Source organism: Oryctolagus cuniculus, chromosome 18 (genome assembly GCF_051225735.1).
Source record: "Oryctolagus cuniculus isolate XC-2025 breed Fujian yellow rabbit chromosome 18, ASM5122573v1, whole genome shotgun sequence".
NCBI classification, from domain to species: domain Eukaryota; kingdom Metazoa; phylum Chordata; class Mammalia; order Lagomorpha; family Leporidae; genus Oryctolagus; species Oryctolagus cuniculus.
The window spans coordinates 17,495,918-17,521,860 of NC_142884.1; the positions used below are offsets into that span (position 1 = coordinate 17,495,918).

Consider the following 25,943-nt stretch of genomic DNA (forward strand, 5'->3'; position numbering starts at 1 on the left):
ATAGCTCAGCCGGGTCCTGCCGCCCTGTGCGAGTGTCTGATTAAGCTCCTGACTCCTGGCCTCGGCTTGATCTCATCCCAGCCATGGGAGGCACTTGAGGAATGATCCAGTGACAGGGACCGCTGTCTGTTTCTGTCAAGGTCCTCAATTCTTTATAAAGATCAGGGTGGGATTGACTCCGCCTTCACCTCCAGGACTAGGCTCTGATTGGCTTAAGCCTATCCTGGTTCCCATCCTTGTGGCAGTGCGATTGGTAGGCTGGTGAGCTTGTGACTCAAACCCATCCAATCAGAGTGACCAACAGGGCTTGTGGCTGGGAATGTGAGGCCTCAGCCCCTTCTTTCTCTGGATTGGATGACGCGGAACCATGTAGGCGCCGAGGGGGTGGGGGTGGTCAGGGGCCACAGTGGGAGGAAGGCAGAGCAGGAAAGCCTCAGAGAAACGGAGACAGAATCCGGCAGACATGGAGGATTCCAGACCTAACTGTACCTGAGACCTATGCAACAAAGCTCATAGTGACCATTCCCATGTAGACTACTCGAGTGACATTTTTGCTACATACAAGTAAAATAAAAATCCTAGTCCTTGGGGCCAGCGCTGAAGTGCAGTAGGTTAATCTTCCTGCACTGGCATCCCATAGGGGCGCCGGTTCTAGTCCTGGCTGCTCCACTTCCAATCCATCCCTCTGCTAAGGCCTGGGAAAGCAGTAGAAGATGGCCCAAAGCTTTGGGCTCCTGAACCCACGTGGGAGACCCGGGAGAAGCTCCTGGTTCCTGGCTTTGGAACTGCACAGCTCCAGCTGTTGTGGCCATCTGGGGATGGAAGACCTTTCTCTCTGTGTCTCTGTCTCTCTCTCTGTAACCCTTCCACTCAAATAATTTTTTAAAAAAATCTTAAAAATCCTAGTCCATCCAGATTCCCCTCCTGAAGCCAGAAGCTAGATACCGACACTCCAAATGTGCACCAGCTGCTACAACTGACCAATCAGAACACACTGTGGGCCACAGCAATGAGCCTGGGTCGTGGTGGGCCCTGCAGGACCACAGGGAGGGGCGGGGACTCCCGGGGAGGGGCTGGGCTGACAGAGAAGCCGCTATTCACCAGCCGGCACAGAGGACTGAGATAGTTTAATGACTTGCACAGCTGTGCTGGTAGAAACAGGAGCCCTGTGCGGAGCCACAGCTGCTCCGGAGTAAGAAGGGAAGGGAAGAAGAGGCCTGGGAGGGGTGACAGACGGACCGAGCAGCGGATGTAGGCGTTGGGGCGGATGTGGGGGCGAGCAAGGGGCTCAGGTGTGCAGCTGCTCCCAGGGCTGCTTGGGTCCAGCCTTCTCCACCACCTTGGAGCCGGCCCTGGAGATCTCCCTGGACATGGTCCACGACCGCAGGCTGCAGCTCCCGGAAGAGGCGGCGTAAGTGTAGTAGGACTCCGTGGCGATGAGGCTGTTGATCTTCCAGCGCAGGAAGTTGCAGGCCTTCACCACAAAGGGCCACAGCAGGCAGATGATGATGTAGAAGAGCACCAGGCCCAGAAACAGGCTGGTTGCCACCTGCAAGCCGAGAGCAAGGGGCATGGGGCGGGGGGCGGGGCTCAGGGGCCGCTGCCCCCTCCCCGCCCCCGGCCCCCCACTCACAATGACAATGAAGAGGGCCCGCTTGCTGCTCAGGGGCAGCCCGTGGACGTGCAGCAGGAAGATGAGCTGGTAGTCGCAGTACGTGCTCGTGTCCACATCTCTGGTGGGAGAGGCGGGTGGTCTAGGCCTGCGGGAGTGGTGGGTACCCCAGGGAATGCCCTCGGCTCCCAGCTGGGCCCCGAGCCTGGCTCACCTATTGCTCACCAACACCTTGAAGAAGAAATCCGGGGCGAAGAAGCGTTTGGGAATGGTGTCGTGACACGGCGAGTTCTCCATACACAGCCACCTGGGAGTCAGGTCCAGGAGCGTGGGCTACCAAGCTCCCTGGCACCTGTCGGCCACCCCTGCTGTCTCCCTTGCCCAACACTCGCCTCCCTCCTCACACGCTCACCCATTGACGCCGACTCTTCCTGCCATCCCTTCCCTGGTCACTCTGTGGTCCCCAGACCAGGGAGTGTGTCCTGCCTTCATCCCTTCAGCCCCAGGTACAGCTTGAGCACTCAACAGGTGCAAACGCACATGTTCCGTTCACTTATTCTTCTACTCAGTATCCAATGAATGCAGCCCATACACCGACACAGTGCAAGTTGGTTGGTTTTTTTCATTCATTCACTGCCTTCATTTGCTCATTTTCTTCTTTTTCATAGAATCAAAAGTAGTCATTGAACCCCTATGTACTAATTTGTTCCTACAGGGGTGTTTGTTTTTTGTTTGTTTTTGACAGAGTGGACAGTGAGAGAGAGAGACAGAGAGAAAGGTCCTCTCTTTGCCGTTGGTTCACCCTCCAATGGCCGCTGCAGCCGGTGCACCGCACTGATCCGATGGCAGGAGCCAGGTGCTTATCCTGGTCTTCCATGGGGTGCAGGGCCCAAGCACTTGGGCCATCCTCCACTGCACTCCCGGGCCACAGCAGAGAGCTGGCCTGGAAGAGGGGCAACCAGGACAGAATCTGGCGCCCCGACTGGGACTAGAACCCGGTGTGCCGGCGCCGCAAGGCAGAGGATTAGCCTATTGAGCCATGGCGCCAGCTCCTACAGGGCTTTATTCATTCATTAATACCTCCATTCAAGTATCAATAAGGGGGGCAAGTGCTGTGGCGCAGCAGGTTAAGCCTCCACTTGCAGCTCTGGCATCCCATATGGGCGCCGGTTGAAATCCTGGCGGCCCCCCCGCTTTTTTTTTTTACAAAGATTTACTTATTTATTTGAAAGGCAGAGTTATAGAGAGGTAGAGGCACAGAGAGAGAGAGAGAGAGAGAGAGAAAGGTCTTCTATCTGCTGGTTCACTCCCCAGATGACTGCAACAGCCGGAGCTGAGCCGAACTGAAGCCAGGAGCCAGTAGCTTCCTCCAGGTCTCTCACGCAAGTGCAGGGGCCCAAAGACTTGGCCACCTTCTTCTGCTTTCCCAGGCCATAGCAGAGAGCTTGATCAGAAGTGGAGAAGCCTGGACTCAAACCAGCGCCCATATGGGATGCCTGTGCTGCAGGCAGTGGCTTTACTCACTGTGCTACAGAGCCAGCCCCCCTGCAGCTTCATTTCTTCCTTTTTTTTTAAGATTTATTTTATTATTATTATTTTTTTGACAGGCAGAGTGGACAGTGAGAGAGAGAGAGAGACAGAGAGAAAGGTCTTCCTTTGCCGTTGGTTCACCCTCCAATGGCCACTGCGGCCGGCGTGCTGCTGCCGGCGCACCGCGCTGATCCGATGGCAGGAGCCAGGTACTTATCCTGGTCTCCCATGGGGTGCAGGGCCCAAGCACTTGGGCCATCCTCCACTGCACTCCCTGGCCACAGCAGAAAGCTGGCCTGGAAGAGGGACAACTGGGACAGAATCCGGCGCCCCGACCGGGACTAGAACCCAGTGTGCCGGCGCCGCAAGGCAGAGGATTAGCCTAGTGAGCCTCAGCGCTGGCCTATTTATTTATTTTAAAGTCAGAGTTACACACAGAGAGAAGGAGAGGCAGAGAGAGAGAGAGAGAGAGGAGGGAGGAGAGAGGTCTTCCATCTGATGGTTGACTCCCTAAATGACTGCAACTGCTGGAACTATGTCAATCTAAAGCCCAGAGCTTCTTCTGGTTCTCCCTTGGGTTCAGGAGCCCAAGGAGTTGGGCCATCATCTACTGCTTTCCCAGGTGCATTAGCAGGGAGCTGGATGGGAAATGGAACAGCTGGGTCTTGAACCAGCACTCATATGGGATGCCAGCACTGCAGGTAGTGGCTCTACCCACTATGCCACAGCACCAGCCCCGGCAGCTCCACTTCCCATCCAGCTCTCTGCTGTGGCCTGGGAAAGCAGTGGAAGATGGCCCAAGTGCTTGGGCCCCTGCACCCACAGGGGAGACCCAGAAAAAGCTCCAGGCTCTTGGCTTTGAATCAGCCCAGCTCTGGCCCTTGTGGCCATGTGGGGAGTGAACCAGTGGATGGAAGACCTTTCTCTCTGTCTCTCCCTCACTCTGTAACTCTGCCCCACAAATAAATAAGAAAATTAAAAAAAAAAATTTAAATGTCAATAAAGGCCTACCATGAGCTAATTTCCACATTCACACTGTTATTCAAAAGTTAGTGTGTTGGAGCAGGCACGTGCTGGTGGTGAAGACGCCCTCAGCCACACCTGCAGCACTATCATCCTGGATCAGAGCCGGTTCCAGTCCCAGCTGCTCTGCTTCTGATCCAGCTCACTGCTAAGGTGCCTAGGAAGGCAGGACAAAACGGCCCCAAACTGTTTGGGTCCCTACTGCCCACGTGGGAGGCCCAGACCCAGACGGAGTTCCTGGCTCCTAGCGGCAGCTTGGCCCAGCCCCAGCTGTTTCGGTCACTTGGGGAGTGAACCAATGGATGAAAGATTTCTCTCTCTCTCTCTCTCATCCCTTCCCCTCTCTCTGTAGCTGCCTTTCAAATAAATAAATAAATCTTAAAAAAAAAAAAAACACATCACATCCAGGGATCTGAGTTTGATGCCCAACTCCGGCACTTGACTCCAGCTTCCTGGGAAGAAGTGGTGACGGCTCAGGTGGCCCTGCCACCCACGGGAGAGACCTGGATTCCAGCCACAGCCCCAGCCTAGCCCCAGCTGTAGCACACATTTAGGTAGAGCCAGAGGATGGCATATCTCTCTCTCTCTCTCTCTGGCTCTCAAATAAATGGAAAGAATTTTCTGTAACAGGGTGTTAAATCTTCAGGATCTGGCCCTATACACAGTGACAACCCAGTGACAGTTCAAGGCTGGGAGTGGGGAAGCCCTGGGAGGAGGCATGAGGGGCCCAGAGGGGCCAACCGCCCCATCCTGCAACAGATAGGAACGTCCCCTTGCACCAAGGAGCCTCTGAACTAAGGCCTGAAGACAATGGGCAGGCCCAGAACTGGCTACGAAGGGCCCAGCCTGAGCCAAGGTCAGCCGCACACGAGGAACACGAGGGGAGGGGCCACAGGGCCTACTGGGCAGCCGTGGGCTGATGGGCGGGTGGGGGATGGAGGGCGCCCTGCCACCACCCACACACTCACTCAATGCCGGAGCTCCGATGGGACAAGATGTGGAAGGCCGAGTCCTTGGTGGTCCTGGTGGTCCGGGTAGTCCAGATGAGGCTATTAGTCCTAGGCAGTACCGAGCACCGTGAGCGGGGCGGGGAGGCCCGCGGTGGCAGCCAGGGCGGGGCGGAGGGAGGGGCCGCCGGATTACTTGTCCAGGGGGCTGTTGAAGCGGTAGATTTCCTCATCGCTGTAGTCCCTGATGCTGTCCAGACTGGGTCCGCCGCCCACCACCTTCAGCACGAAGCTGCGGGCAGCAGAGGGGCGCCCGGACCCGCGTCAGCGTCCCGCAACCGCCCGCACCCGCTCCCTGGCGGGCCCGGTCGCACCCTTACCTGCCCTGGAAACTGCCCGAGTCTCCCGTGACCAGATCTTGAATCAGGAAGAAGGGATAGAATACTGCGGGGTGGGAGCAGGTGCAGATATTAGCCGGGCCGGAGGCTGGAGCGGGCAGGGGGGCGGGGAGGAGGGAGGCGGGTCGGGTACACACTGTCCCGGAAGAGGAAGCAGGGCATCTCGGGGTCCATGTTAATGCAGTCGAAGTAGTGCTTGTTCTGCAGGCGGTTGTACTTGAGCGTGTAGGTGATGTCGAAGGCCAGGCGCTTGCCTGGAGGGCAGCCTATGAGCACCGGCACCATCAGGTTGCCCTGAGTAGGAGAAGAAAAGCCTGGTGCTGGGCGGTGCCAGGGCCTCCCCAGCCCCACCAGGCTGGAGTGGGGGATGGGGCAGAGCTGGGAGACCAGAAAGACCCCCCTCCACACCCCACCACTCACCACCAAGGGCAATCATTATCATTAGAATACTTTTCACGCTGCCAACACTTATGTGACTCTTACTGTATACGAGGCTGTTCCCAGACTTGTATTCCAAGTCTAAACAGCCCTGCATGGTAGAGACTAGTAATATGCCCATTTTATTTACTTTTTAATTTAAAAGGGTTTCCTGGGGGCCGGCGTGGTGGCGTGATAGGTTAAGCCGCTGCCTGCAACACCAGCATCCTATATGAGCACTGGCTGGAGTCCCAGCTGCTCCACTTCCCAGCCAGCTCCCTGCCAGTGCACCTGGGAAGCAGCAGAGGACGGCCCAAGTGCCTGGGCCCTTGCACACCCATGTGGGAGACCCATTAGAAGCTCCTGGCTCCTGGCTTTGAATCAGCCCAGCTTGGCCCTTGTGGCCATTTGGGGAGTGAACCAATGGATGGAAGATCTCTCTTCCTCTCTCTCTCTCCCTCTTTCTGTCACTCTGCCTTTCAAATAAATAAAATGAATCCAAGGTTTATTTATTTGAAAGGCAGAGTGACGGGGGTGGAGGCAGGTGAGTGGATCTTCCGTGGATCTTCCATCTGCTGGGCCACTCCCCAAAAAGGTCACAACAGCCAGAAGCCAGGAACTCAGCCCAAGTCTCCCATGTGGGTGGCTGGGGCCCAGGCACGTGAGCTGTCCTCTGCTGCCTGCCAGGATACACATCAGCAGGAAGCCGGCTCAGAATCAGGATTGCTCGGATATGGAGTGTGGATGTTCCGAGTAGCAACTTAACCTGCTGTGCTGCAGTGCCCACCCCTATCCCCAGTGTAAATGGGACAAAATCAAGGCACAGAGAGGTCAAGCGATATGTGAGTCATCCAAAGCCACACAGACGGAAGTGGCAGAACTGGACTTGGAAGACAGGTCAACTCTAGCTGCCTCCAAAAAACACAGGAAGTCACTGATACAGGATGGGTGCCCACGGGTGCTCGGTGCAGCAGTTAGGACGCTGCGTGGGACGCTTGCATTCCACACCGGAACGCCTGGGTTCGTGTCTCAGCCCTGGTCCCTGTCCAGCTTCCTGTTACTGCACGTCCTGGGAGGCAGCAGGCGACAGCTCAACGACGGGTCCCGCCCCCCTCAGGGAGACCTGGGTTGAGTTCCCGGCTCCTGTTTTGGCAGCCCTGGCTGTTGCACTGTGAATCAGTGAATGGGAGCTGTGTCTGTCTGTCTGCCTCGCAACTAAAACAAATAAATAACAATTTGGGAGAAAAAAAAAAAAAAAACACCAGACACCTATACCCGTGGAGTACCAACTCCTTTGCAGGCACCATAGATCCGAAGTTGGGCCCGAATGCTCAAATAGCAGACCTGCTGGAGCGGGGAACACATGAGGGAGGTGGCGCCTAGGAACCCGCATGACAGTGTCTTCACAATCCAGAGTCCTCGGGGGGACTGGCACTGCGGCGCAGCAGGCTAAGCCACCGCCTGCAAATGCAAGCATTCCATATGAGCACCAGTTCAAGTGCCGGCTGCTCTACTTCCCATTCAGTTCCCTGCTAATGCGCCTGAGAAAGCAGTGGAAGATGGCCCAGGAATAGGGGCTCCTGTTACCCACGTGGTACACCCGGATGGAGTTCCCGGCTCTTGGCTCCGACCTGGCCCAGTTCCAGCCATTTGGGGATTGAACCAGGAGACCTCTCTCTGTCTCTCTTTCTCTCTCTCTCTCTCTCTCTCTGCCTCTCCCTCTCTCTGTAACTCTGCCTTTCAAATGAATAATTAAGTCTAAAGAAAGGGTCCCTGGACCCACTTCGGGGGACGGGGCATTCTGAAACCGTGGCCGAGACTTCATGGTGTTCATGGTGGCTGAGGGGCGGGTCAGTGGCCGTAGATTCTGCACTTCTGTGCCAGGCTGAAGACTTGGGGCCTGTCAGCTACTCGGTCACAGGATTGCCACTGGTGTCGCCCACTGTCCAGAACCGTCAGGGTTAATGGCACCTTCATCCCTCCAGCTGTTGAGGTTCAAGCTTTGGCTTTGAAATCTCTCACCTCCATCCTGGCAAGGTATTCTTTTTTTTTTTTTTTTTTTTCTTCATTGTTTTATTTGAGAGGGAGAGAGAGAAACCGTGCTCCCATTTATGACTTTGCTCTCCAAATACCTGCAATAGCCAGGACTGGGCTGGCTGAAGCTGGGGGCCAAGAACACAAGCCAGGTCTCCCCCACGGGTGGCAGGACCCCAGTGACTTGAGCCATCACTGCTGCCTCCCAGGGTCTGCGCTGGCAGGAAGCTGGAGTCGGGAGCTGGAACTGAGACTCACACCCAGGTCCTCTGATATGGGAAGTGGGATGCTGGTATTTTATATTTTATGATTTTTTTAAATCTGAAAGCCAAAGTGACAGAGAGAGGGAGGGATGAGGAGAGAGAGAGAGAGAGAGCGAGAGAGAGCACTTCTCATATGCGGGTTCACTCCCCAAATGGCCACAAAGGCCCAGGCTGGGCCAGGCTGAAGCCAGGAGCCAGGAGCTTCCTCCAGGTCTCCCATATGGGTGCAGGGGCCCAAGGACTTGAGCCATCTTCTACTGCTTTCCCAGGTCATAGCAGAGAGCTGGATGGGAAATGCAGCAGCTGGGTCTTGAAATGCACCCTTATGGGCAAACTGGCCACTCCACTTCCGATCCAGCTCTCTGCTATGGCCTGGGAAAGCAGCGGAAGATGGCCCAAGTCCTTGGACCCCTGCATCCATGTGGGAGACCCAGAAGAAGCTCCTGGCTTCGGCCTGGCTCAGTCCTGGCCATCTGGGGAGTGAACCAGTGAATGGAAGATCTCTCTCTGTGTCTCTCTGTCTCTCTCTCCCTCTCTGCCTCTGCATAGCACTGCCTTTCAAACGCATAAATAAATCTTAAAAATGAATAAATAAATAAAAAGACTAGTTTTTCTCCTTCCTTCCTAATCTTTACAAGAAAAACAAAATAGAGTAAGTTGTGGCTGGAGGGCCGCCAGCTTTGTGTCAGCTGGAAAAAGAAGCCCACTCAGAAAAGTGCCAGGAGGGGCCTCCGGAGCGGCCCTTCTGAGACTGCGCGGGCGAGGGAGTGGGGGAGTGGGGGAGTGGGTGGAGAGCGAAGAGGACCACTGAGGAGAAGGCAGTGATGAAGCCATCGGGGGTTCCCTGGAGCAGCGCAGGGGGCAATCGGCCCGTTGAGACTCCTGTCCCTCCCTTCCCCGCACAAGGCCAGAACCTCAAGCTCCAATACTTGCAGGCGGAGCCCCAGGTGCGTGTTCTGGAAACAGTTGCCGGAAGATCCCACCACCTGCGGGTGGGAGCAGGTGGTAGCGGACCCCAGGGGCCAGGTCTGTCCCAGCCTCCCCTCGCCCTCCCCTCAGGCTCAGGCGCACCTTGACCATCAAGGAGGTCTTCAGCAGGTGGTGCCCACTAATGCCCTGGCCATAACACACCATCTTATCCTTGAGGGTGATCTGGAGGGCCGAAATGGGACAGGCTCGCCTGAGGATGTTGCCAGGCTGTGACAGGGCCGGCCGGAGTGGAACGGTGGGCTCACGGTTCTCCCACCTCCGAGGACGGGTGCACCGCCTCGGGGCCCCTCCCGGCCGGGCCTCACCGAGAACAGCACCGAGTTGCGGTTGATAAGGATCTCCCGTGCCACCACCACCTCCAGGCAGCCCGGGTCGGCCAGCACCATGCCCACCTGCAACCTGCTGTGCAGCCGGAAGGCGCTGCCCATTACTGGTGGGAGAGATCAAGGCCTGGTTCCAGACTTGGCCTGAGCCCCATCCCTCGGAGGGTGTCCACGGAGCCGACCCGGGGCCTGCCAGATTCCTGCAGAGCCCTCCCGGGGCGCCACTCAGGTCCCGCCCACACACCCACGCTTTGCATCGTCTTGAACCCATGGCCGCGGGCGGTCAGAAAGATGGAGAACCGGTAGGAGTTGCCCTTGTCCAGGAAGATGCGCTCAGGCAGCTTGTACTCGGGCTTGAGGTTGTAGATCTTCTCGTAGCTGTCCATGTCGATGTGCACGCCCCCTGCGCTGAGCCCGTTGCTCGCCAGGTAGAAGTAGTAGTCCTAGCAGTGCCGCAGGCGCCAGGCACCGGAGTCAGTGCCTGGCGCAGGCCGCCACCCCTTCCCCCAGCTCCCAACCGTCTCCTCGTACCTGGTCCTGTTTCTTGTTTTTCCACCAGCGCCACGTAGGGTCGTGCACCGGGTCCGCGTAGGGCTGCACGAACCCCACCCCCGGCACTGTGAGGGCTTGCGAGGGCCGGTCCCCAGGCCAGAGGCAGCCCCAGACCCCCTCCTAGCCTCAGTTAAAGCCCTAACTCAAAAGACAGGCGCTTGCCCCAAGCCGCGTTGTCAATCCTACAGGCATCGCCCTGCAGGAGCCCAGCCCCACCAGGCGCGCTCGGTCCGCCCGTCCTCTCTCGGTCGGATGCCCTGGCCTGCGCCGCCCGCCGCCGGGGCTCACCTTGTCGTACTTGGAGTGCAGCCAGAGCAGGTAATAGACGAGGCCCTGGTACACGGCGAGCGACTTCTCGGTGTGGAAGCCTCCCGGCTCCAGGATGTACGGCGGCTGCGCGCGGTAGCGCTCCTGGCGCGAGTACGCCTGCGGGTTGGGCAGGTTCCGCAGGCGCAAGACCGTGAAGGGACAGAGGCTGCTGAAGGCTAGCATCAGGTGGCCCCTGGACAGCAGTGGGAGAGGGCTCTCGGTCCCCATCTGCTCCCTGCTGACCCCACACCCGGGCCTGACCTTTCTCTCCACTTCAGCGCCTGGCCCCGCTGGCCCACCCAGAGTCCCTCTCTGCCCATCCACCTGCCTGCTCCACTCTCCCAACTCTCCCCAGACTCACGCACCCTCAGCAGGTGACCCAAGGATGACACCTGAACAGCATGAAATCTGACCCCGTTGGCCCTCTGCCTATGCATGGATCCCCTGGACCCTCAAGGTGGACCCCAAGCTCCACCGTGCGCCGGCCAGGTTCACCTGGTCCCGCCTGCCAGCACACTGCGCTCTCTCTGCCGGCCACCTCCTCTCAGCCGGGACTCCTCCATCTCCTTTCCTCCGCGGGGAAGACCCTCCCCCCCTTCTCACTGAGCTAATGCTTCCTCACGCTGCCGCCGCCTCCTTGAAGCCTGCCCTGCTGGCGCGTCCTCCGCCTGGCCCTCTGCTCACCCTTTCCGCTCCAGGTGGTAGCGTTTACTGTGCTGCTTGTACATCAGAAGCCTCTCCACAGGCACGAGCCTCTTGACCAGGCGGCCCCGCTGCTCGTCGGGGAAGTACACGAGCTGCGGGGGGCAGGCAGCGGCAGGTGAGCCGCACCAGCCGCCCAGTGGCGCCCCCTGCCGCGGGCCCCCGCGGCCCCTCCCTGGCACCTGGTACAGTTTGCTGTCTTCGTAGAAGAGGGTGACCATGGTCTCGTTGGAGGAGTAGAGGGAAGACTGGTGCATGGCCTGCAGGCTGATGTGTATCTCCCAGCTCTTGGACGGGAAGAGCCGGTGCACCTGGTAGCTGCCCTCCAGGAGGTACCAGATCTGAGGGCACAGCAGTGGTGTGGGGGAGCCAGGGCACCTGCAGGGCCCTCGACCACCCAGGGCCTGACCACCGCCGGCACCAGACCTCCCACCGCGACCACTGTCTCCATGTTTCCATCTGCCCAGGTTCCTGTTCCTGCAGCCAAAGTGACCCTGACATGTGCACCCCCTAAGAGCCATGGCTCCTAGGCCCGAGACCTCTTTTTTTCTTATGCTTTTTTAAAAAAATTATTTCCTCATTTCACTTATTAAAAGATAGAGACAGAGATCTTCCATCTGCTGGTCCGCTCCCCAGGGGCTGAGCCAGGCTCAAGCCAGGAACTTAATCCAGGTCTCCCACAAGAGTAGCAGTGACGATTACTTGAGCCATCGTCTGCTGCCTTCCAGGAAGCTGGAGTGGAAAATGGAGCTGGGCCGTGAGCTGGGGCACTCCCATATGGGATGCAGACCAATCTGCCCTTTCTCCTGTCCCGGCAGCCTCTAGGGCTAACCATCCACTTGGCCTCAGTTTCCCCTCTCTGCACTGTGGCCGCCCCCACACATGCCCAGCTCTAGACCTCCCCTCCTCTAGGTTCTCTCCAGCCCCCAGGATCTCCCTCCTGCCTCAGCAGGCCTCTTCCACAAAGTGCCCCCCCATCACACCTACCCAGGCCCCTCCACACCCCCGCCCCGGCAGCCCTGAGCAGGCTGGGAACCCGACTGCCTTCTGGACTGTGACCCTGGGTGCAGACAGGGCCCAAGATGGACTCAGCCACCGCTGTGTGGCCAGCAAACAGTGTCAGACATACAGCAGGTGCTCAATACTTCTGAAATGAACAGCGAGATGATGCAACGAAAGAGGCCGCCTGTGGCTCAGCGCTCCTGCGGGGTGACTGGCAAGCACACCGCCTTCCTGAGCTCCAGGCTCTCAGTTCTAAGTGGAGCCCCTGTTGTACCTCCCGAGTCCCTGGGAGGGCTTCCCCCTCAGCCCCTGGAGCCCCGCCGAGAGGCAGTGGGGGGTGTGGGCAGCCCACCTCCTCGTTCTCCGTGACGATGGCCATCTCTCCCTGGAACGAGTTGACCAAGTATTTGATGGTCAGCTCCTTGGGGAAGTCCGCCAGGTACATGAAGTTTTCCATGTTATAGCTGTGGGCGGAGGTCAAGAGCCAGGGGGCCCCGGGCCTAGCACGCCACAGGCACGACGGACTCAGTTTGTGCACCTGCAAGCCCTGACCCCACGGGCTGGCCGGATGGCCTTGGACTCGCCACCGCCCCGCCTGAGCCAGACCGTGCGGCGCAGGGGCCCCAGGTGCCGGAGGGTGAGGAGCTGGCTGGGTGGGAAGGCTCCGAACCCGACTCCAGGAAACCTCTCCACCCGCTCGTGGAGAATCATTTCGTCTCGCCGGGGCCTACATAAGCTCGTCTTATAGAGCTCCCCAGCTCCTAAATTCTGGCGTCCCCATCCTGGCGCTGGGAACTCGGGACCGACCTCAGTGTCCCCTGAAGCACGGGTGAGCTCAGCAGGGGCCCTGCCCTAGGGAGGCCGGGGGCGGGGCGGCGTGGGGGCGGGGCCTACCTCTGCAGGAGGAAGTTGCCCCAGATGAACAGCAGGTTGTTGTAGGGGTTAAAGAACATGCCCCTGGGGACCATGGGGACGCTGGTGTACGACTCCGTCCCTAGGATCGTCAGGCACTCCAAGCCTCGGGCTGCTCAGCGTGGTAGTCAAGAGGACGCGGCGGTGAGCTGGGGGCTGGGGCTGCTGTTGACCCCCGCCCACCTCATAGGCCGCCTCTGCCTTCCCCGCCTCCCCTCCTACCATCAGGGATAAATTCTGGGAGGACGTAGATGATTTCCAGGTCATCAGTGGCTACAGGTGGGGAGAACACAGCCGAAGATCCTGAGGCCCTGAGCTTTCAAAACCTGAAGCTAAGCAAGTCGTTAGCTCCCCGACTCCCCATCACACCCTCCGAGGGCTCCCCATGAGGCCCTGTGGCCCGCACGAGTGATGGGAATTCTAAGAAGGCCCTGTCGCTGAGTGGGCACAGAATGCGTCTTCTCCTCTGAACCCCCTGGCTGGGGGCGTTTGTGCAGTATGCAACCTGTACAAATATATGTGGCAGAACTATTCCCACTGAAAGTAAATCAAACCAAGTCCTATGGTGTGGTACAGGGCCCGCGGTTTCTGCTCATTGTCCTTCCCCTCTGTTCTAGTCTCATGGACCTCCTCGTGGTCTCTCCACTCAGCTCACCGCCACCCCTTTTCCAGGAGTGACAGGGACATTGCACAGCCCCTCAGTGCGGGCGCCAGGGCAGTCTGGCCCCCTGCCCCTCCCCATCGGGCCTGGTGGCCCTGATTACCCAGGCTGTAGCTGACCACGTGATGAAGCTTCTTAATCGGGGTCACCTCACTCTCCACCAGCAACAGGATGGTGGACTCATCCGAGATGAACACGGCCCAGATGATGAAGCATGGGCTAACTGGGAGGGGCAACAGGAGCGGGAGCAGCCCTGAGCCCCTGCCCTGCCCAGCGGCCCCCCATGCCCTCCCCACTGCCGGCGGCGGCGGGCTCAGTACCTGCTAACTTCTGGCACACCGACCAATGCCTGGGCAGCATCTCGAAGGACACGTGGCCATCTGTGGGATGAGGCAGGATCCACACACTGCTCTTCCCGCCGCCCCTCAGCCTGCAGGACTCGGTCCCTCCTGTCTGGCCTATCACAGTGCAGCTGCCTGGACATGTGACTCTGAGTGGGCCAATCACAGTGTGCCCAGGGACTTTGGGCACTAATGGGAAAGAAGCCTAGGGGGACTCAAACTGGTGGGCACAGTGAGTCCTGGGAGCCTCCTGAGAGGAGCCAAATCATAGGGCTCTCCCCATGTCCCTAGCACTGTTTTGAGGCCTTTCCATGCATCTTTATATTACCCCCACTGCGTGAAGTGTTGTGGGTGAGGACAGTGAGGTCGGAGGCACCCCGTCACCTGTCCAAAGCCACACAGCTGGTGTGCTACAGTTTCTATGCCAGCCTACCTCACACAGGCCCGTGAGCTCCTGGATCCAATGGATCCAGCTATGCCTGAAGCTGGTGGACATTGGTACTTTTCATGCACATAAATACTTTGTATTTAAATTACTTTTGAATTGGGCTTCTGCCCTTGGGATCCAAACATATCGTGAAATATACCAAGCCCCCCCACAAATGCACACACCCCCTTACACACACAGGGATGACCCCCCCATTACACACACACACACACACAGGGATAAGTCCCTTATACAGACACACAGGGATGACCCCCCCTTACACACACACAGGGATAACCCCCTTATACACACACATACACAGGGACACCCCCCTTACACACACAGGGATACCCCCTTACACACAGGGATACTCCCCTTATACACACACATACACAGGGACACCCCCTTACACACACAGGGATACCCCCTTACACACAGGATACTCCCCTTATACACACACATACACAGGGACACCCCCTTACACACACAGGGGTACCCCCCTTACACACAGGGACACTCCCCTTATACACACACACAGGGACACCCCCCTTACACACACAGGGATGACCCCCCATTACACACACACACAGGGATAACTCCCTTACACACAGACACACAGGGATGACCCCCATTACACACACATACACAGGGACACCCCCCTTACACACACAGGGATACCCTCCTTACACACAGGGATACTCCCCTTATACACACACACAGAGATAACCTCCCTTACACACACACACACAGGGATAACCTCCCTTACACACACAGGGATGACCCCCCTCACACACACAGGGATGACCCCCCTCACACACACAGGGATGACCCCCCTTACACACACAGGCATGACCCCCCTTACACACACAGGGATGACCCCCAGCCACAGTGTTGCCTGGGGTGCATGCTGAGGAGAGAGGATTTGTGGCTAGAAGCCTCGGGGGTGAGAGGGTGCGGAGGGGCCTCCTGCTGGCCGCAGCGCCCCCTACCTGTGATGGTCCCAAAGTGGACGTAGCCCTCGTGCTTGCCCGTGGTGAGGGCCATTATGTACTCGGAGCCGTTGCTGTGGAAGTACACGGGGCACAGCCTCTTGATGCACTCGTTGGCCAGCACGCGAACCCACTTGCCTAGGAGGGCCAGCATGGGGCCTTAGGCCAGTTGGAGCGGGGCCCCAGGCGCCCTGCCCGCCACTTTCCCTGGCCTTAGCCAGCCCGGTACCCGGCCTCTCGTGCTGGGCCACCCGTTCAGTGAGGTGTCCGCGGGCCCTGGGCAGAGAGCACCAGCTGCCTTGCTTACACCCTGTCTGTGAGGCTCCAACTGGGCCAACCCCTCTTTTGCACTCCTCTGACCAGAGCATGCGGCCGAGCTGGGCTCATCAGACACGGCTCAGCTCACAACTGCTAACAGTCTCCTGGGACCACAGAGGGGCATCCAATCTGTAGGCGCTGGGTCAGGTAGGAGGCACCAGGAGTCCACAGAGAGGGGACCACCTGTTAGTGACGGTGAGCCCCGATCCGGCTGTGCCTGAAGCCAACACGCTCTGTAAGCCAAGGCCAAGTTTAACCTGGTTCTTCCCATGGTCAACGTGCTCTAAGACAGGGGGACATGAGGCTGATGGGAGCACACATTAACTAACCAGATGTAAGACACAGTACACTTCTCTCTATGGCCTTATAAGCTGACAACTCTTATTTAGCTAAGGGTAAAACTCTATTAGAACTAGGAAGGTTCTGTATCACTTGAAAGATGAGGCTGGGGTGGGTGCTCGGCATAGCAATCAAGATGCCGCTTCTGGGGTGGGGGCCAGTGCTGTGGCGTAGCGGGAAAAGTCTCGGCCTGCAGGGCCAGCATCCCACATGAGCACCGTTTCAAGTCCCGGCTGCTCCGCTTCGGCTCCAGCCACCTGCTAATGCGCCTAGGGAAGCAGTGGACTTTGCCACCCACATGGGAGACCCAGACGAAGTTCCAGGTTCCTGGCTTCAACCTGGTCCAGCCCTAGCTATTGCGGCCATTTGGGGAGTAAACTAGTAGGTGGAAGATATTCTCTCTCTCTCTCTCTCCCTCCCTCCCTCCCTCCCACCTTCCCTCCCCCAACCCCATTGTCTCTCCATAACTCTGCCTTTCAAGATAAAAATAAAAGAAAAAAAATAAGATGCCACTTGCGACATCCACAGCCCACATCAGAGTGCTTGGTTCGAGTCCCAGCTCCACTTCCACTTCAGCTTCCTGCTAACGCACACCCAGGAGTCAGCAGAGGCTTGGGGCCCTGCCACCCAAGTGGGAGACCTGGATGGAGGCCCGGGCCCCTGGCTTCAGCCTGGCCCAGCCCTGGCTGTTTCGGACATTTGAGGAGTGAGCCAGTGGACAGAATCTCTCTTGCTCCGCTTTTCAAGTAAACAAATGACCAAGACCCAAAGCAGCCCAGGGCCCTCCGAGCACTCTCCCGGTGGCTCTGTCTGCGCCAGCCCAGCCCATTCCCTTTCTCCTTCTCCCCTCCTGCTCTGCCTGGCCCTCTCTCTGCAGCCTCTCCCTTGGCCTCTGCCTCTCTGCCACCCTGTGTCCCTGCACACGCGTGGGTCTTGCTCTCCCAGCCTCCTTCCACAGCTGCCTCGTGATTCCCAGGAGGCTCTGGGTGAAAGGCCTTCCAGCAGCGTGGAGCGGGCCCTGCCCTCCCGGGGCCCGAGCTGCCCCCTCTCCCCCTGGGGGCCCAAGCTGCACCCCCAGGGCCCGAGCTGCCCCCTTTCCCCCTGGGGGCCCGAGCTGCCCTCCCAGGGCCCGAGCTGCCCCCTCTCACTCCCCCCAGGGGACCCAAGCTGCCTCCTCTTACTCCCCCCCGGGGGACCCGAGCTGCCCCCTCTCCCCTCCCCCGGGAACCCGAGCTGCACCCCCTGGGGCCCGAGCTGCCCGCCCGCCCTCACCGCTGCCCTCGTTGCTCTCATGGAGTGTGTAGTAGGTGCCTGTGAAGTAGTAGACCAGCTGGTTCTGCCGGATGAAGAGGGTGCTCTCGGTGGTCACGGCGTCGTAGATGGTGGCCGTGAAGCCCGCCTGGGGGCAGTAGAAGGAGCCGACCCAGCAGCTGTCGATGCTCAGCTACAGGGAACAGAGGCCGGTCCTGCCGTCTCCGAGACGCCCTCTGCCGCCCGAGGCCCCTCCGCGGGTCAGAGGCTGGGGCCCAGCCCCCTCCTGGAGGCCCCCACCTCCACGAGTGAGAAGTCCTTGAAGTTGGTGTCCGTCAGCAGGATGGACTTCTCGTTGGGGATGCCCCCCAGGATGAGCACAGGCGACTGGTCCACCGTGTACCACAGGACCCTCGAGGGCGCATTCAGAAAGTACCGGGGCAGCAGTTCCAAGAGCTGCCGGGGGAGGGGCGGAGGGCTGCTCAACACTCCCCCCAGGCTCCCTCCCGTGCCTCCACCTCCTTTAGGCCAAAGCAGAGTTCGCTACTCTGACCCACGAGCCCCCATCACCTCCCGGGCCCACTCTCTGCCAGCCCCCGGAGCTGCCGCGTGCTCGGGGTTGTGTGAACTGCACTGTGCTAGAGCCCTCTGACCCCTCCTGTCCGTCAGGGCTCCACCCAAACAAGCGTCAGCCTTCTGTCAGGCCTCTCTCGTCCGATCCACTAAACACTGCAGAGGGGCTGGCGCTGTGGCGTAGCGGGTGAAGCCGCCTCCTGCAGTGCCAGCATCCCACGTGGGCGCCAATTCCTCCAGCCCTGGCTGCTCTGCTTCCGATCCACTCCCTGCTCATGCACCTGGGAAGGCAGCAGAAGATCCCAAGTGCTTGGGCCCCTGCACCCACGTGGGAGATCCGGGTGGAGTTCCTGGCCCTGCCATTGTAGCCATTCGGAGAGTGAACTAACAGATCTCTGTGTCTCTCCCTCTCCCTGCCTTTCACATTAATAAAAAATCTTGTTTTAAACAAATGAATTCGGGAGCAAGAGTCAGGCAGACACAAGCCTCCTGTCACACGTATACACTGCAAGATGGTGGGGCGGGACCTCAGTCGTCTCCTCTGTGAGATGGGTGGATGAGGCACCACCCTCCCCCTCAATCATCGTGGAGACACAGGCGACTGACTGCACCCGGGACAGATCTCAGCCGGGACCTGGCACAGAGGAACCGCTGCTGAGTCCGGAAGGGCTCAGGCCCTACCTCGTCTCCCACGGTGAAACGGATCCTGGCGTCTTGCTCTTGCTTCAGGAAGCCGTTGATGTTCACGTAAAACCTGGCAGCGGGGGCAGGCGGCACGTGTGAGGGCTGCGGGCTCAGCGCCAGCCCCTCCACGCTGCAGAGATGGGGCGGTCAGGGCTTCCTCCCAGGAGCGGCCCCCGGCCCTGGGCTTGGGAAAGGGCACCTTTCATTGGGAATGAAGGGCCCCAGGCCATTGCTGCTGATGTCCACACGCATGACCACGCTGCCGTTCTTGATGGGCATGGGCGTGTACCAGCTCATGACGCACACCTCCTCTGCGGAGCACAGCTCTGCGGGGCACAGGGGCACGGAGGCGGTGGCACCTCCCAGGGGCCCCCTCCAGGCCGTGGGGTGCAACGCCCCACGCCTCCCGCCAGCTCCCTTGTGCCCTCCAGGTTGTGACCCCCCACGCTGCCGGGCAGTCCCCAGCCACCTTTGCTGCGGAAGGGGGCTGCCTCCATCTGGATCTGCAGCTGCTCAATCTTCCAGCGGTAGAAGTTGACCGGGGACTGGAAGGTGACCAGCACCACGGGCTTTAGCCCGGTCAGGTGGCCCTGGCGGACCAGGTCCTCGGAGGGCTGGGGGCAAGAAGGCAGCCTCTGGATGCCCCGCCTCCAGCCCACCTGTCATGGCCTGTCCTGGGCTGGCTTTGGGGGGGTTGGGCTACAGGTTTCCCTGGAGGAGGCGGGGCCAGGGCCAGGGTCTTCAGTCAGAACACGTGTGCAGGGCGTGCAGAGGGAAGGGCACAGATAACTGCCACCGGAGCCGCTAGCAGCCCCTGCCCCTGCAGGACACCCAGCCCCCTCGGGAGGGGCTGCCACGCCCCTGCACACGCTGGCCTCTGCTCCCTCCAGGCTGTGGGGCTGGGGCTGGCGTGAAGGCAGGAGAGTGTTGGGGTGGGGAGGAGAGTGAGGGGCCCCCGAGGGCTACCTCCCAAGGATGCTAGGCCCCTGGCTGGCTGAGAGGTAGGCAGGGTCTGAGAGGGGGAGGAAGGAGAAGGGTGTGCTGTGGAACACACTAGCAAAGGCCTGGCGGCTGCCCCAGAAAAGGCTGCCCTCAGGGCGCGGGGAGGAGGCAGGGAGGGGGTGGGACCAGGGCGAGGGGTTTCAAGGTTTTAGCATCTGGGACAGCCTCTCTGTCCGCTAGGGCTGCATTTGTCTCAGCCCTGCCTCTGGGTCCCCACACCCAGGAGCAGGGACTGGGGGACAGGGGGTGGGCCTCCTAGCAGACACTGCAGGACACCGCCCCCTGTCCCCCCCACCCCCGCTCTGCCCTCAGGACACCGACCCCACAGCAGAGGCCCCCTGTCCCCCCGCAACTCTGCCCTCAGCACACCAACCCCCCCACTCTGCCCTCAGGACACTGACCTCACAGCTGGCCCCCTGCCCCCCCAACTCTGCCCTCAGGGCACCGACCCCCCCACTCTGGCCTCAGGACACTGACCCAGCAGCAGCACCCTGTCCCCCTCCCCGCTCTGCCCTCAGGACACCGACCCCCCCACATACACACTCTGCCCTCAGGACACTGACCCCTGACCCCGCAGTGGCACCCTGTCACCCCCCCTCAGGACACTGACCCCGCAGCAGCAGCCCCCTGCCCCCCCCCCGCTCTGCCCCCAGGACACGGACCCCCCCACTCTGCCCTCAGGACACCGACCCCCCCCACTCTGCCCTCAGGACACCAACCCCGCAGCAGCCCCCTGTCCCCCCCCACTCTGCCCCCAGGACACCGAGCCCCGCAGCTGTCCCCCCACTCCGCTCTGCCCCCAGGACACCGACCCCCCCCCCACCACTCTGCCCTCAGGACACCGACCCCCACACACACACACACACTCTGCCCTCAGGACACTGACCCCACAGTGGCACCCTGTCACCCCCCCCTCAGGACACTGACCCCGCAGCAGCAGCCCCCTGCCCCCCCCCCGCTCTGCCCCCAGGACACCGACCCCTGCAGCAGCCCCCTGCCCCCGCCCTGCCCCTGCCCCCAGGACACCGACCCCTGCAGCAGCCCCCCCCCCCCGCTCTGCCCCCAGGACACCGAGCCCCGCAGCAGCCCCCCATCCCCCGCTCTGCCCCTGCCCCCAGGACACCGAGCCCCGCAGCAGCCCCCTGTCCCCCCTCCCACCGCTCTGCCCCCAGGACACCGAGCCCTGCAGCAGCCCCCCCCCCCCCCCCCGCTCTGCCCCCAGGACACCGACCCCGCAGCAGCCCCATCCCCCGCCCTGCCCCTGCCCAGTGGTGGGCAGCCGCCTCCGCTCAGAGCCTTCTCAGACTCCCAGAGTACAGCTGCTTCCTCTCCCTGGCCGTGAGGCCGACAATCCTCCCGCTCCCGCTCCAGCCACACACTCGCTCCTGCTTCCAGGTCGTGCCTGCGACGCTTTTCCCAGCTCGCCTCCATCGCTCAGGTCTCTCAGGCTTCCTCAGAGACCTTCCCCAACCACCCCGCTACGTAGTGCCCTCTTGCGGCAGGCGGCGCGGTGCAGCCGGTTAAGCCGCCACAACGCAGGCATCCCACGTCCGCGCTGGTCTCAGCCCCCTGCTGATGTGTCTAGGGAAGCAGTGGAAGATGGCCCAGGTGCTTGGGCCCCTGCCACCCACCTGGGAGACCCGGATGCAGTTCCTGGCTTCTGGCTTCAACCTGGCCCAGCCCTCACCATTGCAGCCACTGGGGGGTGAACTCGCAAATGGAGCCCCTCTCTCTCACTCTACCTATCTCCCCCTGCCCCTGTCACTCTGCCTTTCAAACAGATCTTAAAAAAAAAAAAAAAAAAAAAAAAGGAAACTTTGGCACAGAGAGGTTAATAACTTGCCCGAGATCACACAGCCATTACAGGGCAGAGTTGGATCTTTGAACCCAAGCAGCCCGGCTCGAGAGCCCGAACAGTTCACTCTCACTGTACTTCCTGCGGTAGATGCCTCCAGGCAAGCACTCATGAGCAGCTGACTCAAACCCAGACCCCGGCCCACAGCACGCTGCTGTCTCAGCAAGCTTACTGAAGCCACAAACGACCAGAAAAAGCAGGATAAAGTCGCAGCACTCAAACTTCCCGCTTTGAAAATGCACTGTGCTGCGGCTGTAACCAGGCCTGCACAGCATACAGAGCGCTGGAATAAAGCCAGCCCAGGAATAAACTCTACGGGCCACTAATCCTGACAAGGATGCCGAGGCAATTCAGTGAAAGAAGGAGTAGCCCATTTTAACAACTAGATAGTCAAGGCAAAGGCTGGATTTCTACTTCACACCATACACAAAAATCAACTCAAAGTGAATCAAATGACCCGAATATAAAAATTAGAATTAGGGGTCGGTTAAATAAATCTTAAAAAAAAAAAAAAAAAGATGCTGTGGCGTAGCAGGTGAAGCTGCTGCCTGCAGCACCAGCATCCCATATGGGCACCGGTTCGAGTCCCGGCTGCTCCACTTCCAATCCTATCTGTGCTATGGCCTGGGAAAGCAGTAGAAGATGGCCCAAGTCCTTGGGCCCCTGCACCCGTGGGGGAGACCCGGAGGAAGCTCCTGGCTCCTAGCTTCGGATCTGCTCAGCTCCAGTGTGATGTAGCAGGCTAAGCCTCCACCTGTGGCTCCGTCATCCCATGTGGGCGCTGGTTCTTCTCCCAACCTCCCCTCTTCCAATCCAGCTCCCTGCTATGGGCCTGGGAAAGCAGCAGAAGATGGCCAAGTGCTGCACTCGTGTGGGAGACCCAGAACCAGTAGATGGAAGACCTCTCTCTGTCTGTAACTCTGCCTCTCAAATAAATAAATAAATAAAACAAATCTCTTTTAAAAAGAATGAGAATTAAAAATCCCCTAGAAGAAAACACAGGAGTAAGTGCCTGTGACCTTTGGTTGGGCAAAGCAAGTGCATAAGCAGCTAAAGACTGCAGCTGGTGAATTAGACTTCAGCAGAATTGGAAGCTTTTGTGCTGTTTCGTGGGTGAATTGCACCTCAAGGATACCACCCAGAAAGGGAAGAGACAACTCGCAGGAAGAGACAACGTATCTACAAGTTATACACCTGACGAGCAGGTTGTACGCGCGGTATATAGAGAACTTTGACAACTCAACCACAAAAATACAAAAAACAAATGTTAAAGTGGACAAGGGGTGAGCATTTGGCCCAGCTGTTATGCTGACAATCAACACCATCACGTATCGGAGTGCCAGGTTCAGGACCCGCTCCAGCTCCTGACTTCAGCCGGCCACTAATGCCGGCCCTGGGAGGCAGGAGGCAGTGGTTCTGATAACTGGGTCCCCGCCACCCACGTGGGGGGCCCAGACTGTGTTCCCATCTCCTGGTTTCCAAATCAGCCCACCTCCAGCTACCCACAGGTGTTTGGGGAATGCAAGAGCAGATAGGAGTTCGCTCTTTCTCTACCTGTCACTCTTTCTCTCTGCCTCTCAAATAAATAAATAGGTAAATTTTTTAAAATGAGGCAAAGGATCGGGGCATAGATTTCTCCAGAGAAGGCAGATAAGTGGTTAAAATTGCACACGGACAGATGTTTAATGTCATTAGTTTTAAGGGGACTGGAAATCAAGACCACAGTACGCCGCTTCGTACGCTGGCTGTATGAAAAAGAAGGACAAGTGCAAGTGTTGGCGAGGATGCAGACACGCTGGGACTCGCCGTGACTGGCGGGAGCTGGAGATGAAGCAGCTGCTTTGGGAAACAGCCCGGCGTCACCTCAGAAATTAGACAGCATTGGCCTTTGGCCCAGCAACTCCACCCCAAGGGATACACCAAAGAGAACTGGAAGTTCATGTTCACTCAAAATGTGTGCACAAATGTTCACAAGCAGCTTCATTTAGAACAGCCAAAAAAGTAGAAATAAGCCCAGTGTTCAAGAGCTGGTGAATGGATAAACCAAACAGGACACACCCACACGGTGGAACGGCATTCATTCATGAAGAGGAAGCACTGGTACACGCTGCAACCTGAATGAGCCTCCACAGCCGTGGGGTCCCGCCTAAACCAAAGGTTCAGCTTCAGCACTCATGCCTGCAGAAGCCTTCTCCAGGGGCTGGAGGGAGGGAGTGAAGCAGGGAGGGACCACTAACGGGGACGAGAGAGGGAAGACGCTGGCCCATCTTTCTCAATATGCTAAGAACTACTGACCCTGCACTTTGAAATCTGAATTTTATGGTGTGTGTGTTACAGTCCAATAAAAAAAAAATACAGTACAGAAAGCCTACTTGAGCACCTGCTATGTGCTGGTAGGGTCTTGAGTTCCTAAGGCCCCCGGGGTGGATGGCGCTATCAGCACTAACATGCTAGACATGGGGAAGCTCAAGTCCGCACAGGGGCACCTGCTCACCTGTCCCTCGCACGAGTAGTTGATCTTCAGGTAGTAAGGGAAGCCCAGGTATTTCTGCAAGAAGACGATGGGCGAAATGTCCACTGCCGAGCGGGACGTGGCCCCTTGGGTCCTCCTGACCCTCTACCCCTCACCTCGTGCCGGTCTATGGGCGAGTCCACCAGCATCCTGAACATCCTGCCCACTCTGTCCAGGAGCTCTTGATCGTAGAAGCGGTCACTGGCACCGTGCTCGCCCAGCCTCTCGAACTTGTTCAAGACAACCTGCCAGGTGCACTTCTGAAAATCGTTGAACGCCCACAGCCTCCACGGCGCCAACAGCACCGCCAGCAGTGCCCACAGCGCCCACAGGGCTCGGCCTCGCGGCCACGCAGCGCTGGCCACGGACATGGCTGGGCAGCGCGCAACGCGCCTGCGACCTGGAGAACGCGGGGGTCAATGCCCGCGCGCACGGCAGCTCCCGGCTGCCGGCCTCTGGGCCCCAGTCACGCTTCTGCGCTTCGCCCGGCCCCGGCTCCGGCCCCGGCCCCTGCCCCTGCCCCTGGCTCCACCTCTGCTCGAGCTCCTGGCCACGCCCCTGCCCCTAGCCCCGCCCCTGCTCTTGCTCCCGGCCCCGCCCCTGTGCTTACTCGGGGCCCCGCCCCTGCTCTTGCTCCCGGCCCCGCCCCTGCTCTTGCTCCCGGCCCCGCCCCTGCTCCTATTGCGGGCCCCGCCCCTACTGACGCTCCGGGCCGCGGTCGTGCTCCAGAGCCCCGTTTCGCTCCGCCTCCTCGCCTCTCCCCTTAGCTTGGCCCCGCCCCTGCTCTGGGCCCCGCCCCCTCTCTTCGCCCAGTCCCGGCTTCTGGGTCTCGCTTTGAGGGAGCCCCTCTTGTTCTCTCCGGCCCTGCTCCAGCCTGCGACCGCACACTTGCTCTTGCCCCTGGCCCCGCCCCTCGACGGCTCTTCGCCCCGCTTCTTCCTCCGGGCTCGGGGTCGTGCCGGGAACTCAGTGCTGTACCTGGCCTGGCCCCGCCCCGCGCGCTCCTCCCGGGTCTTCTCCACGCCCCGCCCCTTCCCCTGGCCCCGCCCCTGTCTCTTGCCGGCCGCCTGCTCCTCCCTCTGCTTCCTCTCCTCGTCCCGCCCCTGCTCCCCCGCCGGCTTCGGGTCGCCCCGCCCCTTCCCCGCGTCGGGGGCGGGCCGCTCCTCCGGCGCCGGCCCTTCGCCCCGCCCCTTCTGGAGGCCCCGCCCCTTCTCCTCGCCCCGCCCCTTCTCCCTGGCGAGCCGCTCTTGGCCCCGGGCTCTCTCCTCCGCAGCGGCGTTCCCCTCGCCGCGAGGGCCCTGCTCGCCTCTCGCTGTCTTCTCACCCTGCACCTTCTCGTCCGACACCGGCTCTGGCCGCTCGGTCAGCACCTTCCCGATCCTCACCTTCCCCTCTGACCGCGTCACCTGTTCTCCCCGCCTCTTCTCCCCTCTTTCCATGCCCTCCGCACCTGCCTGCTTATGCCCCGCCCCGACTCATCTCCCCGCTCCTCCCGACCCGCCTTTCCTCCGCCCCTACGCTGTCCCTCGCTCCGCCGGGTCCCTGGACCGTCCACTCTTTCCCCTCCTCCTGCCCTCTGCGCCTCCTTCCTCCCCACCCCTCCCGCCCCTCCCCGTCCTAGCCCCTCCCCGCCCCTGGCATCCCGCTCTGGGATGGCACCGCCCTCTCCTCCCCGCCCCGCGGTACCAGCCTCTTGGTTAAAACCGGTCAACCGTCACTTGTCCGGTCCCGCCCCTCTTGCCCGCTCTCAAAATGGCCGCCCGCGTTCCACCGCCGACTTCCGCCCTCGCGCTTCTGTCTCCATGGTAACGCGCGCGCCCAACGTGCGCTGAGGGCTTCGCGGCCCGCCGGGAGGAGGGGACGCGGGCGCCGGGCGAAGGCAGGTGTGCTCCCCTGGAACCAAAGGCCGTGAGGGCGGCTGGCCCTGCTGCCCGCCCCCGTGGTCCAGGGCAGGCGTCGCGTGCAGCGGCTGTGGGA

General features: G+C 60.0%; 1 protein-coding gene across 8 annotated transcripts; it reads right to left on the reverse strand.

Annotated features, from left to right (window-relative positions):
* Nucleotides 1–1,112: 1,112 nt before the first annotated feature.
* CATSPERG (catsper channel auxiliary subunit gamma) lies at nt 1,113–24,477 on the reverse strand. 8 transcript variants are annotated; one of them, XM_089319224.1, is made up of 28 exons: nt 24,083–24,474; nt 23,949–24,002; nt 19,067–19,211; nt 18,797–18,923; nt 18,595–18,667; nt 17,641–17,796; nt 17,362–17,533; nt 15,433–15,570; nt 13,996–14,055; nt 13,779–13,898; nt 13,237–13,287; nt 12,997–13,126; nt 12,455–12,566; nt 11,283–11,441; nt 11,083–11,195; nt 10,378–10,591; nt 10,069–10,131; nt 9,782–9,980; nt 9,607–9,644; nt 9,296–9,376; nt 9,154–9,210; nt 5,648–5,804; nt 5,493–5,556; nt 5,309–5,404; nt 5,134–5,223; nt 1,827–1,919; nt 1,634–1,733; nt 1,113–1,549 (listed from the first exon to the last, which is right to left on the reverse strand). In XM_089319224.1, the coding sequence occupies exons 1-28, from the start codon at nt 24,335–24,337 to the stop codon at nt 1,289–1,291; spliced, it is 3,378 nt and encodes a 1,125-aa protein (XP_089175350.1). In that variant the 5' UTR covers nt 24,338–24,474; the 3' UTR covers nt 1,113–1,288. The 8 variants fall into 8 exon arrangements, 6 of the variants coding, with proteins under 6 accessions (XP_089175350.1, XP_051702657.3, XP_089175352.1 ...); XM_051846697.3 differs by having other exon boundaries at nt 9,520–9,644; XR_016224757.1 differs by having other exon boundaries at nt 1,527–1,549; nt 1,827–1,843; nt 9,520–9,644; nt 24,083–24,477.
* Nucleotides 24,478–25,943: the final 1,466 nt, after the last annotated feature.

What these genes read in the sequence shown, in the direction of transcription:
- CATSPERG (XM_051846697.3), bottom strand. Translation starts at nt 24,337, where the DNA reads ATGTCCGTGGCCAGCGCTGCGTGGCCGCGAGGCCGAGCCCTGTGGGCG. An exon ending in ACTACTCGTGCGAGGGACAG is followed by an intron (nt 19,212 to 23,948) that starts GTGAGCAGGTGC and finishes TCTTGCCCCCAG; the next exon opens with CCCTCCGAGGACCTGGTCCG. An exon ending in TCGTCACGGAGAACGAGGAG is followed by an intron (nt 11,442 to 12,454) that starts GTGGGCTGCCCA and finishes CTGTGCCCTCAG; the next exon opens with ATCTGGTACCTCCTGGAGGG.